This window comes from Octodon degus, unplaced genomic scaffold, assembly GCF_000260255.1.
Source record: "Octodon degus isolate 3935 unplaced genomic scaffold, OctDeg1.0 scaffold00070, whole genome shotgun sequence".
Taxonomy (NCBI): Eukaryota; Metazoa; Chordata; class Mammalia; order Rodentia; family Octodontidae; genus Octodon; species Octodon degus.
The window spans coordinates 3245230-3258077 of NW_004524646.1; the positions used below are offsets into that span (position 1 = coordinate 3245230).

At 49.7% G+C, this 12848-nt stretch overlaps 1 protein-coding gene across 1 annotated transcript in view; it reads left to right on the top strand.

Moving 5' to 3' along the window:
• Dglucy (D-glutamate cyclase) overlaps positions 1-12848 on the top strand; it is a 125232-nt gene that overhangs the window by 75941 nt on the left and 36443 nt on the right. Inside the window, 5 exon segments of the mRNA XM_023719625.1 lie at positions 1477-1607; positions 1609-1714; positions 1717-1737; positions 1915-2065; positions 9348-9496. Of these exon segments, the coding sequence (XP_023575393.1) occupies positions 1477-1607; positions 1609-1714; positions 1717-1737; positions 1915-2065; positions 9348-9496 (558 nt within the window).

The following is a 12848-nucleotide window of genomic DNA, read 5'->3' on the forward strand; positions in this document are numbered from 1 at the left end:
GAGGCCAGGTCTCCACAGCCTCCCACTCCTGGACCATCCCATTCTCCATCTAGGAAAGCCAAGGCTCAGAGAGGTCGAGGGATGCGGCCGAGGACACATAACCATGATATGCCGAAACCTCGCTGGAATTAAGCTTCCAGATTGTAAATCCAGGCTGCTTCTGCTTAATAGGGTCCCACATCCTTCACGCTCAGCTGCAAGGCGATGCCTCTTCATGAGCCTGTGCCCACCTCTGATTTCAGCCGCAGCCACAGCTCCTAAGTCATGCTGTGCCTCCACGAAGCACTGTTTGCTGAGTGGGGACAGAAGCATGATGGCTTGTGACAAAGGTCTGGGCCCAGCTTGGCAGCCTCTGATAAGCATTCCTAGCACATGCTGCTGCTGCCCAGTGTGTCCCCTGGCCTAGCTTGCGCTGGGTCTGCAGCTGCAATGGGTGGCTCCCGTCTGGACAGCATCCCACCCAGGCTTGGTCTCTGTTCCTGGTGTGTACGTGGGGCAGGGGTCGGGGGTGTGGACCACAGCCTCTGTCCCCAGGGTCTTCTCTTCCACTACAGGCACAGTCTGGGAAGAGGATCACTACCCCAATGGGCAGCCTTCCCCAGGAGGAGGCAGAAACCTGTGGGAGAATGCCCAGTCCCCCTGCCCCCTGCTAGGACAATTCTGAGGTGTGTCTCCCATAGTTTCTTAGGGGATCTCAAATGAAACCGAGTCCTGTTTGCCTTGAGAGTTCACTCATTCACTCACAATGCTTCAGTGGCCTTTTATTGGTGGGGGGGAATTGAACTCAGGACCTTGCGCTTTCCGGGCAGGTGCTGTTCCACTTAGCTATCTCCCAGCCTTAGTGGCCTTTCTTTCCCTTTCCTGTCTTCTTCTCTTGGGATCACAACCCACTGAAATATTTGTACTGCATCCTCTTCCTAGGTCTCCTGTCGGGGACTCCCCCTTGTGCCTTGTCCCTGAATCCTATGTATTCCTGTATTAGTTAACATTTATCAAATTTCCTTGACAAATACACCCAAGATGCATTGCTCAAGTAAAGCAAAGCCTATACTCCTCAGGGCCCAACCCAGGGCAGGTCACCAGGCAGCATCCTGGGCCAACAGGAAGGGGTTGGGCTCCACTAGCCCAGGGACCCTTGGCTCTGCCCTCATACCAGCTGACTCCCAGGGGGCTCTGGGTACCAGTTTTCCAATCCCGAGAGAAGAGGAAGAGCTTGGAGAAATGTTCTAGAAGTGTAGGATGAGGTCAGAGGTGACACCGGCACTTCCGCTCCTGTTTGCCTGCAACCCTTCACTACTGAGGTGGGAGAACAAGAGAGCATTCTGGTGAACAGTTCCCAGTCCCTGCCGAATTCCTCCAACCCACTTCTTGGAGAAACAAAGCAAACCATAAAAAAAAACCCAAACCACTCCACAGAAGTTTCTACTTTAAACACACTTACTGTATTTTACTCTTCATTTTGTTTTGTAATTTTAGGCAACCGAGGGATTGGGTCTCTGTTTTGCAAAGATGAACTGTTGAAGGCCTCTCTGTCGCTGTCCCATGCCCGCTCTGTGCTGGTTACCACCGGGTTGCCCACACATTTCACTCATGACCCTCCCAAAATAGACAGATGGTCCCCCAGAAGCCATTGCTCTGGCCACCTTCCTGCAGGCCCTGGGGAAGGAGGTCTCCCTGGTGGTTGACCAGAGAGCCTTGACCTTGCACAGGAAGCTTTTGAGGATGCTGTGGAGCAAGGTGAGCCAAGACACAGGCTCGGTCTGTTCCCCCAAATGGGCCTCTGTGACAGGGAGTGGAGGGAGTCAGTGTGTTCTGGTTCTGTCACCCAGGCCCTGGGCTGTGCCCTGGATAGGACGTGTTCTCCTAAGAGCTCAGAAAAGCTTTGTTGTAAGCAGCATTGTTCCCATTTTATAGAGAAAAAGACTGAGGTTCTGAGAGGGCTGGGTGATTTGCCTGGGCAAGAACAGTGGCCTCGAATTGGACCTTGCGTCTCCCAAGCTGCAAAGCACCAGCTGCCCTCCCTGTGGGATGAGGAGGGTGGCCAGGCCGCCGGAGATGGGGATGGGTAAGAGAGAGAGTCCAGTCAGGTCCAGATGGGGAGGGATGTGGTGGCACATGGCTGGGGGAGTCTTGGGGTTCCTATAGCGCCCTCAGTGGACGACATTGCCTTGAGCTGCTCCTCTCCTCTCCTCCACACTGTGGGAAGGGCTGCTGAGGCGCAAGCTGGAGCCTGGTGGATCTTCCTGCTCCCCACCACCTGTCTCTCTGGGTCCCTCCGAGAGCATCCTTCAAAGAAGTGTTTGTCCCTCTGGCATTTCAAAAGGGCTTCGACCACAGTACGGCTAACCTGAAAGCTCTCACTTGAAACTTCAGAACTGCTGTGCCTGTGTGTGACTCCCGCTTATGCCACAGATATGGGCCGGGTGCCTACTGTGTTTCAGGCTCTTGAGATTCATCTTTGAGCAAAACTGACAGTCCTGCCCTCACAGAGCACAGGTTCTATAGTGTGACAGTAACAAGCTACGTAAGAAGTATGCTGTGCATTAGGAAGTGACAGTGGTAGGGGAGAGATGGAGCAGGAGGAAGGTGATGGAGACGCAGGGGCCAGGCAGGCACGGGCTGCTAATGTAGACAGGGGAATGAGGGGACACCTTGGAAAGAGGGTGATAGCTGAGCCCAGGCTTGAAGTTGATGGCAGGGGTGCCAGGCCATGCCAACGATCCAGAGAGAGGCCCTTTAGTGAGGAGCCCAGCAGGCCCAGGAAGGGCACAGGCCAGCTCACTAGCCTGGAGGAAATGAAGCAAAGAGAAGCAGACAGGTGACATGAGAAGTAACTGGGGCCAGATAGGGAGGGCCTGAAGACTCTGTAGGCACCAGGACTTTTAGTGGGGGTGAGACAGGGAGCCCAGGAGCCCCCAGAGCAAAGGAAGACCATGCTGTGCCTCAGCTATGGAAATAGGTATCCCATGAACCTCTGCGCTAAGTTCACAGGGACTCCATCATGTTATGCAGGCCAAAACCTTAGTACAATCCCTGATTCTTCCTTCTTCACCCCCACACCCGGCCCACTGGAAGTCATGCTGGCCCCGTCTGCGCAGCACATACAGAACTCATCTACTTCTTCTCAACTCCACACGACCTGTGCCACTCCTATGTTCTCTGCACCTGGCACCAGAGCTGAGCCCGGAGTGCAGGTGCTCTCTTAAAAGCTGGCAGGGAACAGGAAAAGCAAGGTGGAAGCAGAGGAAGCTAAGAGGAGGAAATTGTGCATTCAAGGCCACTGCCGCAGGGATTGAGGTTCGGCTCCACCCAGGCCTGTGTCTCACCAAAAGATGGGCGGCCAGGCACACGAGGCTCATGGGTGCAGCAGGCTGCAGGTATAAGTCCAGAGTCTGGGTGTGGCGTTTGGACAGTGCTGGTGGGACAATGATGCGGATGCACAGGAGACAATGCGGCAGCTGCTCAAAGAATCAAAACTGAAACTACCTCTTGCTGCAGACGTCCCATTTGCTCAGTATTCACTCCCCCAAGAAGTTAAAGCAGGCTCTCAGGAGCTACACATCTTCCCACACGGGTCACAGTAGCACGGGTCACAGTAGCTAAAGTCACGTGGCCTCAGGCAGCCGGACGGGTATGTGACACACGCCACAGCGCGGATGAACGTTGAGGATGTCATGTTAGGAAACTAAGCCAGTCACAAAGAACTGATGTCGTATGACCACTCGTATACGAGACACCTAGAGTAGTCACATTTACAGAAGCAGAAGGCAGAATAAGGTTGCTGGGGGTTTGGCTGAAGGAAATGGGGAGTTGGTGTTTAATGGGGATGGAATTTCTGGGGAGATGAAGTTCAGGAGGCGGAGGGTGGCGATAATTGTACAACAGTGTGAGTATACTTCCTGCCACGGAGCTGTGCACTGAAAAGTGAAGATGGGCAGTTTTATGTTAAATGTATTTTGCCATCATTAAGAACTTTTGGGCTGGCCAAATAGCTCAGCGGATTAAAGCGCCTGCAAGCAGGAACAGGGGTTGGGGGTTCGATCTCCGGGCCTGTGCCCGGGGTGTGCTGAGATAACAAAATTGAGACTGGGCATTGTGGCGTACACCTGTAATCCCAGCTCTTGGGAGGCTGTAAACAGGTGGATTGCTACGATTCCGATTTGGTAGTGAGACCCTGAATACCTTGTAGAGGAAGACGAAGACAAAGATGAAGACAAAGATGAACTTTTACAAAGTGCAGCCTTGCCCACGTCACAGTCGACCCATCTGGAAAGGCAGCAGGAGATAGGAACTGCTCTTAGGAGTGCTCCCTGGTGGGGGAGCTGCTCTTAGGAGCGCCCCCTGATGGGAAGGATGCACAGAGGGCTGCTGGCGACTGCCTGCCCCTCCCATGAAGACGCCAAGGACATCACTGGGGAAATGAGTGGAGATGGAGCAAACGACTCAGGGTGCAATCCTGGGTCAAGAGGACCAGGAGAATGTGGGAGCAGCCTGGGAGTGGCAGCAACGGAGGGGCTGTGTTGTTGAAGACAGAGAAAGCCTTCTAGGAGGAAGGGACAGCCAGCAATGTCAAACACTGCACGCAAGCTGACGCTGTCCCCATCTGACTACTGCTCTGCTAGCTATTTTTAGATACCCCTTTCCCGAGGTCACCATGCCCTCCAAGCTGAATGGAGAGCCCAGCTCCAGGGCCTCCACGGAGGGCTAAGTCTCACCCACATCCTCCCTTGGATGGGAGAGTAGCTCAATTGGATTTGGGCAGAGCTTACTACATTTGGATTGAAAAAAGTAAAAGCCACTTGGCCTTTTAATGAAGATGAGTTCAGCCCTTTAGATAAATGAGGCCTAGATGTTTTCGAGAAGGCAAGGTCAGGCCAGGGAGATAGCTCAGTAGAATAGGCACTTGCCTGGCAAGCGAAAGGTCCTGAGTTCAATCCTTGGTATCAAAAAAAGAAAAAAGAAAAGGCAAGGTCATTTCCTCCCTACCTTGAGCATAAACCCACCAATATCTTTCTCTGAAGCACAGAATCAGGCCCTCCTGAAGCCCTCCTGTTCAAGGGTCTCACGTGTCCTTTGTCATCCGAGTGCCCCCTCTAGATGCGTCATGTTCTCTCTGCCGTCTGCTCTACGATCCCTCTTCTGACTAGTGTCCTATGTCTCTGACCAGCTCCAAGGAAATGAGAGAGTGCAGCCTGTCTCGGGCACCTACTTTGCACTGTCTTGCAGCCATGGAGTGACAAGTGTCACACAGCACTGCGACAGCAGCCCTGGAGCCCCATTACTTGGCAGAGGGGGAGACCAAGGTCAGGGTTGTCAGAGTTTATGTGGTTTGCCCAAGGTCGGGTGGCCTAGAACTGACAGGAGACCCCCATCCAGGGTAAGTTCACCCCCGCTTTCTGGATTCCCAGGGGGCCCCTCTCAGCACAGGGCGGGGCTGGGCCTTTCAGTCTGTCGTGACCCCACCCCAAGTTCCCTGGCTTCTCACTCATCGCTGCACAGCGGAATGTGTTCAGGGAGCGCCCCTCTGCTGGTCTTCCCCCCAAGATGTAGGCGTGCCGGTGGAGAGGAGGGAAGAAGCCTCAGTGAGGAAGGAACCTTTGGTGTCTCTGACAGACTCTTGGCCTCACTGTGCCCCCCAACAGCCCTGGCAGCGACACTTAAGAGCTGGGCAGGGAGCAGTAGCTTAGTGGAGAAAGGGGCCGCTGCTCTGAAGCTTCATTTAGAATATGGCGCAGACATAACAATTACATGTGAGTTTATTTGGCTTGGCTTCCTGGAAGGGTGTGAAGAGCCAACGATGGAGACTTTGGAGGTGGCTGACCCTCTCCCAAGGCTACCTTCCAGCACCTCTTCAGGGCCACACAGCAGACGGAGCCCCTGAAGAATCAGTACGACCCAGGTGTTGCACCTATCATACCTTGCTGCCACCAGCTTGGCCTAAGGACTCCATCCTGGGCCAGTGAATGAGCCAGGGTCCTACCCCAGCTACCTGGGAGATTGACTAGTTAAGGAAAACTAAATTTTGTTTTATTTGGGGGATTCTGGGTATTTCCATATACTCTACAATACTAGGCATTATTTTTATTAGAAGAGGTGCCATTTTAAGCCAGTAAATATATGAAGGAATGTTCAATGCTACTGGCCATTAGGGCAACGCAAAGGAAAAAACATCACTGAGATTCCCTCTTACTCCAGGAGCAGCCATCGTCAAGAAATCAAATAATAACAAATGCTGGCAAGGCTGCTGGGGAAAAGGGACCCTTCTACGTTATTGTGGGAATGTAAACTCGTACAGATTTGCTCTACAGACCAGGATGGCGATCCCTCAAAAATAAAAGTAGAAATTCCATTTGACTCAGTTATTCCCCTTCTAGGTGTTGTCCTAGAGTTAAAGACATCCTATTACGGTGGCACATAGGTGCCCGTGTTTATAGCAATGCAGTTCGTAACAGCTAAATTTTGGAAGCAAGCTAAGTGGGTCCTGGGGGACGCAAAGCCCAGCACCCCTCCAGAGCACCTGCAGCTGCCTTCTTCTGGGCCTCAGGGCGGGCTCCCCCTGTGAGTGAAGTAGCACCGGGTCCTTGGCAGCTCCTGCTCTAAGGGCCTCTCCAGCAGCGCTGAGGTTGGCGAGCGCACAAGGGGGCCCACAGCGCTTCTTCCTGCTCTTCTGTTCTCAGTGGCTGCTGGTTGGGCTCTGGCAGGGAGACCTGGGCATGCATTCTTTTTTTTTTGTGTGTGTGTGTGTGTGTGTGTGTGTGTGGTACCAGGGATTGAACTCAGTACCTTGCGCTTGCCAGGCAGGCATTTATTCTACTGAGCTATCTCCCCAGGCCTGCATTCTAAGAACTACTTGGCGACACCACCTCAAGGCACAAGTGATGTTCTCATTTTAGCACAGCCATAGTACAAGGACCGCCATGGAGATTTCATTTCTTAAAAATTACCAGACAGCTGGGGAGATAACTCAGTAGAATAAGAGCTTGTCTGGCAAGCATAGGGTTCTGAGTTCAATCCTCGGTACCACAATAAAAAAGAAAAAAAAATCAGTCAAAAGTTACCAGACAAAGCATTCACAGTTAAGATTTTTTAAATTGACATGAAAAATACATAACCTAAAATGTATTGCCATTTTAAGCTCTTCTTCTTTGGGTACTGGACATTGAACCCAGGGCTTTGAGCGTACCAAGTACACAGTACTCTACAACTGAGCTACACTCTAGCCCCATTTTCAACCACTTTTAAGTGTACAATTCAGTGATATTAAATACATTTATATCCAGGCTTCCTGGTACATTTCTATAATACCAGCACTTGGGAGGCTGAGGCAGGAGCATCGTCATGAACTCAAGGCCAGTCTAGGCTACAAAAGTGAGTTCAAGCCTGGACAGAACTGCGTAGTGAAACCTTGTCTCAAAAAAGATGTAAATTGGGAGCTAGGGAGATGGCTCAGTAGAATAAGCACTTGCCTGGCAAGCGCAAGTATCTGAGTTCAGTCCCCGGTTCTGCCAAAAAAAAAAAAAAAAAGATGTAAATAAATTCATAGTGCTTTGTAATCACCACCACCCAGCTCCAGAATTTTTGTCATCTTCTCAAACTAAAACTTTGACCACATTAGACAGCAGTAGCCCCATCCTCACTCCTCCTAGCCCTAAGCAACTACCACTCCACCTCCTGTCTCTCTGATTTTGACTCCCCTAGGTACCTCACATGAGTAGAGTCATGCAGGGTTGTCGTCTGGTGACACACTATGTGTCTTAGCATAATGTGTTAGGATCATCCCATGGTGTGGCATGTATCAGAATTCCCTTTCAAGACTGTACAATCTTCCGGTGTATATTTATCTATCCATTCATCATTGGACAGACACACAGACTGCCTGTGGTAAATAACGTTGTCAGGAACATGAACGTGCAAATATGTCTTTAAGTTCCTGATTTCAATTCTTTTGGGTATATACCCAGAAATGGAATTGCTGGACCATATATAAAGTTATCTAATTTAAATTTTTTGAGGACCATACTGTTTTCCATAGTAGGTTAAGATTCTGAAGAATGCCATCATTAAAGGATTTAAAGACATACAGAAGCATGTGTCACATGTTCTTAAATTGGATAATCAATAATAATCCCAATATCAGTCACAGTGGACACTTACTGAATGCTAAGTAGGTGGTGGCTCTGGGATGGGCACCTCTTGTGTGTGCTGTACAACATCTATGCCATTGCCGTGGCCCTGCAAATGCAGAAAAGGAAGCTGGGAAGGTTAGGCAAAGGGCCGGTGAGATAGCTCAGTGGACTAAGTGCCTGCGTGGCAAGCGCAGGGACAGGGTTTCATCCTTGTCACCACACACCACAGTCCACACTGATCCCACACCAGGCTCATGAAGCCAGGCACCGAGACTGGGCGTGGTGATGCCCGGCTCTAACCCCAGATCTGGGGAGGCTGAGAACAAAAGCATCACTACAGTGAGACCCTGCACCAAATACATTAAAAATTAAAAAGAAAAAAAAAGTTAGGCAACTGCCGAGACTAGGGCAGGATGCCCTCCGGCAGAAGGGACCAGGATAACAGAATGTCACAAGCGTATTCTGGCCACTACACTATCTGTGGCCCTTATTTCTCTCTCTTTCTTCCTGAAGTTCATTCTGTGTCCAGCTCATTCATCTTCTGTTTCAAATCCTTTTCCGTCATGTCTACAAAGCAGAGGGCGGGCTGGGGAGATAGCTCAGTAGAATAAGCACTTGCCTGGAATGTGCAAGGTCCCGAGTTCAATCCCTGGTACCACAAAAAAAAAAAAAAAAGCAGAGGGCAGCAGTGGGCCAATAGCAGCCAAGCCTCCTGGAGTCTGGGGCTGCCCACTGCTGGATGGGGGGCACCTGACGGTCACCAGCAATCCCCTGCCCTTCCCCCATGCCAGCCACCCTGACCACTGGCCTTCTGCTCTCTGCGGCCTCAGACCCTAGCAAAGATGTTGCTAAAGGGCTGGGGAGATGGCTCAGTGGTCTAAAGCACCTACTTGAAACAAGCTTGGCAAAGCACAGGGACCGCGGTTCGATCCCCAGCGCCGCATGCCAGCCAGCCCCGCCCCCTGGTGGGCTGAGCTGGCCACACACACACACAATAAATAAATGTAATAAATAAAAATAAATAAATATTTTTTAAAAAAAAGATGTTGCTAAAGACCTAGTGCTGTGTCTTAATGGTCACACCTCCCAAGGAAGGCCTGGGACAGAGCAGGTGTTCTTCAAGTTGCCAGGGATAAAGGGGTCCAAGGAAGAGCCGAGGGTCCTTCACACAGTCATGAAGGGGAAGCCATAAGGATCTACTGCCCTTGCGTTTCCTGGCAGATTTGACCACCTGGTAGCCGTAGAGCGTGCCAGAAGGGCTGCCGATGGCAATTACTGCAACGCCAGGAAGAGGAACACAAAGCACTTAGTGGATCCCATCGACGAGCTTTTCCTCGCAGCACAGAAGATTCCTGGAATCTCATCAGCGGGTAAGTGGGAGTCTCGGCGACCTGCACTCGAACGTGCCAGCACTAAATGTCCTCCTATTAACTGTAAGAGAGGGCAGGAGAGCGTTGCATGGGGGCTATTACTTTCCAGGCCAAAGACGTTCTTTATTAGTCTGTCTAGACACTAATGACACAGCCATTTAGAAATGTGACATTCCCACAGAGAGGAAAGTGACACTTCCTAGTTGCTAGAACCTAAAGGAGTAAGACCAATGAAAAAACAGTAACAACAATAAAATTGAGATGCTGCATATTGTTTTCGTCATATAGGATGAAATTTGTTTCATATTATTTTATGAGACATCTATTTATTATTTATTTATTTATTTATTTGGTACAGGGTCTCACTATGCAGTTCAGACTTATAGCGATTCTCCTCTCTTAGCCTCCCTAGCATATGCCACGACACTTGGTTTCAGTGGCTGGTATGGTGTGCCCAAGTTTCCAGGGCTGGCATGGCCTATGGTACTGGGAATCAAACCCAGGTCCTTGTGCTTGCCAGGCAGGCGCTTAGACCACCGAGCTATCTCCCCTGCTCAACATCCTAATTTTTAAATATCGAATGCATGATTTCTATAGGATTATTGTTAGCAATATAATAATGTGATAGTGTTTATGCAAAACTTTATGGTTTTGAGACAGATCTTGTGTTGTTTACATCTTTTAAAAATCCTGTGAGCACCCAGGCATGGTGGTACACACCTGTGTTCCCAGCTACTTGGGAGGCTGAGGCAGGAGGCTTGCAAGTTTGTGACCAGCCTGGGCAACTTAGAAAGACCTAAGATGTTTGAAATGCAGTGAGATAGTGAGGTTAAGCTTGATAGCCTAAATCGTTTGATAATAACAATAAGCTTGTCTTCTGGATGGTTAACAACCTAAGTTTGCAGACCAAAATTAGAGAAAAAGGAGGGCTACAAGGAAAGCCAACATTTTGGCCCTAGCCTTCTAAGGTCAATTAAGACTCAGGACATATGAGAACTTGTACTGTAACGTCATGTACCTCGGTAGTGTCCCAAATTTTCTGATCAAGAAGATTATGGGGCCAAAGAGGAAAGTGATCGATGACGTAGAGTGGTCCTAAGGAGAGTCACATGGGGAGAAGACACTCTCTCAGGCTTTCACAGAGAGCACATTGGCCAAGCATTGGCCGTGACTCATCCACATGGCTGACACTGACAAAGGTTCTACAATCTGAGGTACAGAATCTCAGAATAAATCCTGAGGGCATTTCACTGACCTTCTCAGACAAAAAAGCTACAACTCTTGTTGCACAGGTCCTGCTTTACCTTGGTCTTAACCATCCAGTAGAAAAGTATGAAGACAAAATATAGAAAGTAAAGCCATGTTGTTATGTTGAGCTGTAGGGGACTCAGGTCAATAATTTCTGACATTGCCAGTTAAACAGAAGACCCAATGCTATTATGGGCTACTGGACTCTTTTAGAATATTTTGCTGAGTTTACACACCTATAATATTCAATAACGGAACTTAGAAAAGATGGGGTATACCGATGAATGTCCATTTTGTATCTGTGCATTCAAAGTGGTTAGGATAGATATATAGTTGCATTCTCTTAATGAATAGAATGATTTGTTCTAATGGTGTTTGTAAATAGGATCACAAGTCCACATCTTGTACAGCAATTAACCACTAAGAAGAATATATGCAGTGTATTATTTGTTGAAACTGTACTTCCGATTTGATTTGAAACTGTCTCATTGCTATATGTTTATCAATAAAACTTTGAAAAGAAAAAAAAATAAAATAAAAAATAAATAAATAAATAAATAAAAAAGAAAGAAAGAAAGAAAGACCTGCTCTCAAAATTGAAAAATTAAAAGGCAGGGATGTAGCTTAGTGCCAAAGTCCTGGGTCCAACCCTCTGTAGCATAAAAAGACAAAAAGCTGGGAAGGGGGCGGGTGTAGAAAAGCAGTCCAAAGAAATGTCCTCCACGGAGACAGGTCTCAGGCTAGGGGCACTAAGGCCTGTCTGTCCTCTGCCCCTTCCTCTCCACCCAAACACTCAGGAGTGCTTCCCAGACACATTAGTCCTCTTTGGCTTTGAGGTTTTGAGGAGCCAGTCATTAGAAAGTTTCTTCAAAGCGCTGGGGCTTTCCCAGAACAGGCTGTGGGTGTGGCACTCACAGCAGGGCTGGCAGGGCTGACGCTGAGCTTCCTGTCACTCAGTGCCAGGCAAGGAGATGACCCAAGGCCTTTAGAGAGATCCCCAGGGTGGAGAATCTCAGAGTCCAGAGGGACTATCAGCAATCAGGACTGGAAGGAGCTGCAGAAGCCCCCCGCCCCAGCACCCACTGAACCAGCTCCACCTCCGCTGCCCCACCCCAAGACACTGAGGAGCCAGGTGGAGACAGCTGGTCACTGCTGCAGGCTACCCGTAGCAGGCCCAAGAACACTTCCATGTAGTGTTATTTTCTGTCATTCAGTGGGTTGGCATCAGTCTCGAAAACCGTTCTGAGAAAATTGACCAGGGTGTGAAAGGCAGGTGTTAGGTCACTCATAGGTGTCCCATTCTCTTGGCTGAGTCTGGTCTCCGATGTTGGAGCTGGGTCTGCCCTGGTTCCCCACGCCACCATCCCACATACAAGCAAGCCCACACACAGTGTGTTAGGGTGTAGCCCAAGAATGACACTCAAAACTTTCAGCTGCTCGGAGGCAGAGTTTCCTGACTGGATCACAGGGGCCCTGTGGCAGACTGCGCTGATAGGAGGCAAGACCTGGTCTCTGGGCCATGGCCTGCAAGCGTTTTCTCTTGTCCCTAGCTCCTGCCTTCTCTCTCAGCTTCCTGGCTGCCTGGACGTGAGCAGCCTTCCTCTACCAGGCCTTTCTTCCAAGCCACTTCTGCCCCGGTGCCAGCTGGCCGTGCATAAACTGAGACCTCTGAAACCAAAAACCAAAATAAGCCTCTCCTCCTTGAAGTTGTGGGTGTCAGTTATGGTGTCTCAGCAGGAAGGTGATCAAGACTCAGTGATACACCTGTTCTATAAGATCAAGAGGTCCAGTCTTCTGTCCGTGAGGTACTGGGACACGTACCTTGCATAAAAGGTTATTGATATGGCTCTCACTCCATTGCCTAGGCAGGTCCCAAACTCCTGGGCTCAAATAGTCCTGCCTCAGCCTCCCCAGTATCTGGGGTTGGAACTATAGATATACACACTGTGCCCATGTGCTCCAACCTGGGCTAGAAAGCAGCTTGTAGGTTTAAAATACCTCGAAGGTGACCTTCTCAGACCCAAAAGCTACAACTCTTGTTGCACAGGTCCTGCTTTACCTTGGTCTTAACCATCCAGTAGAAAAGTATGAAGACGAAATATAG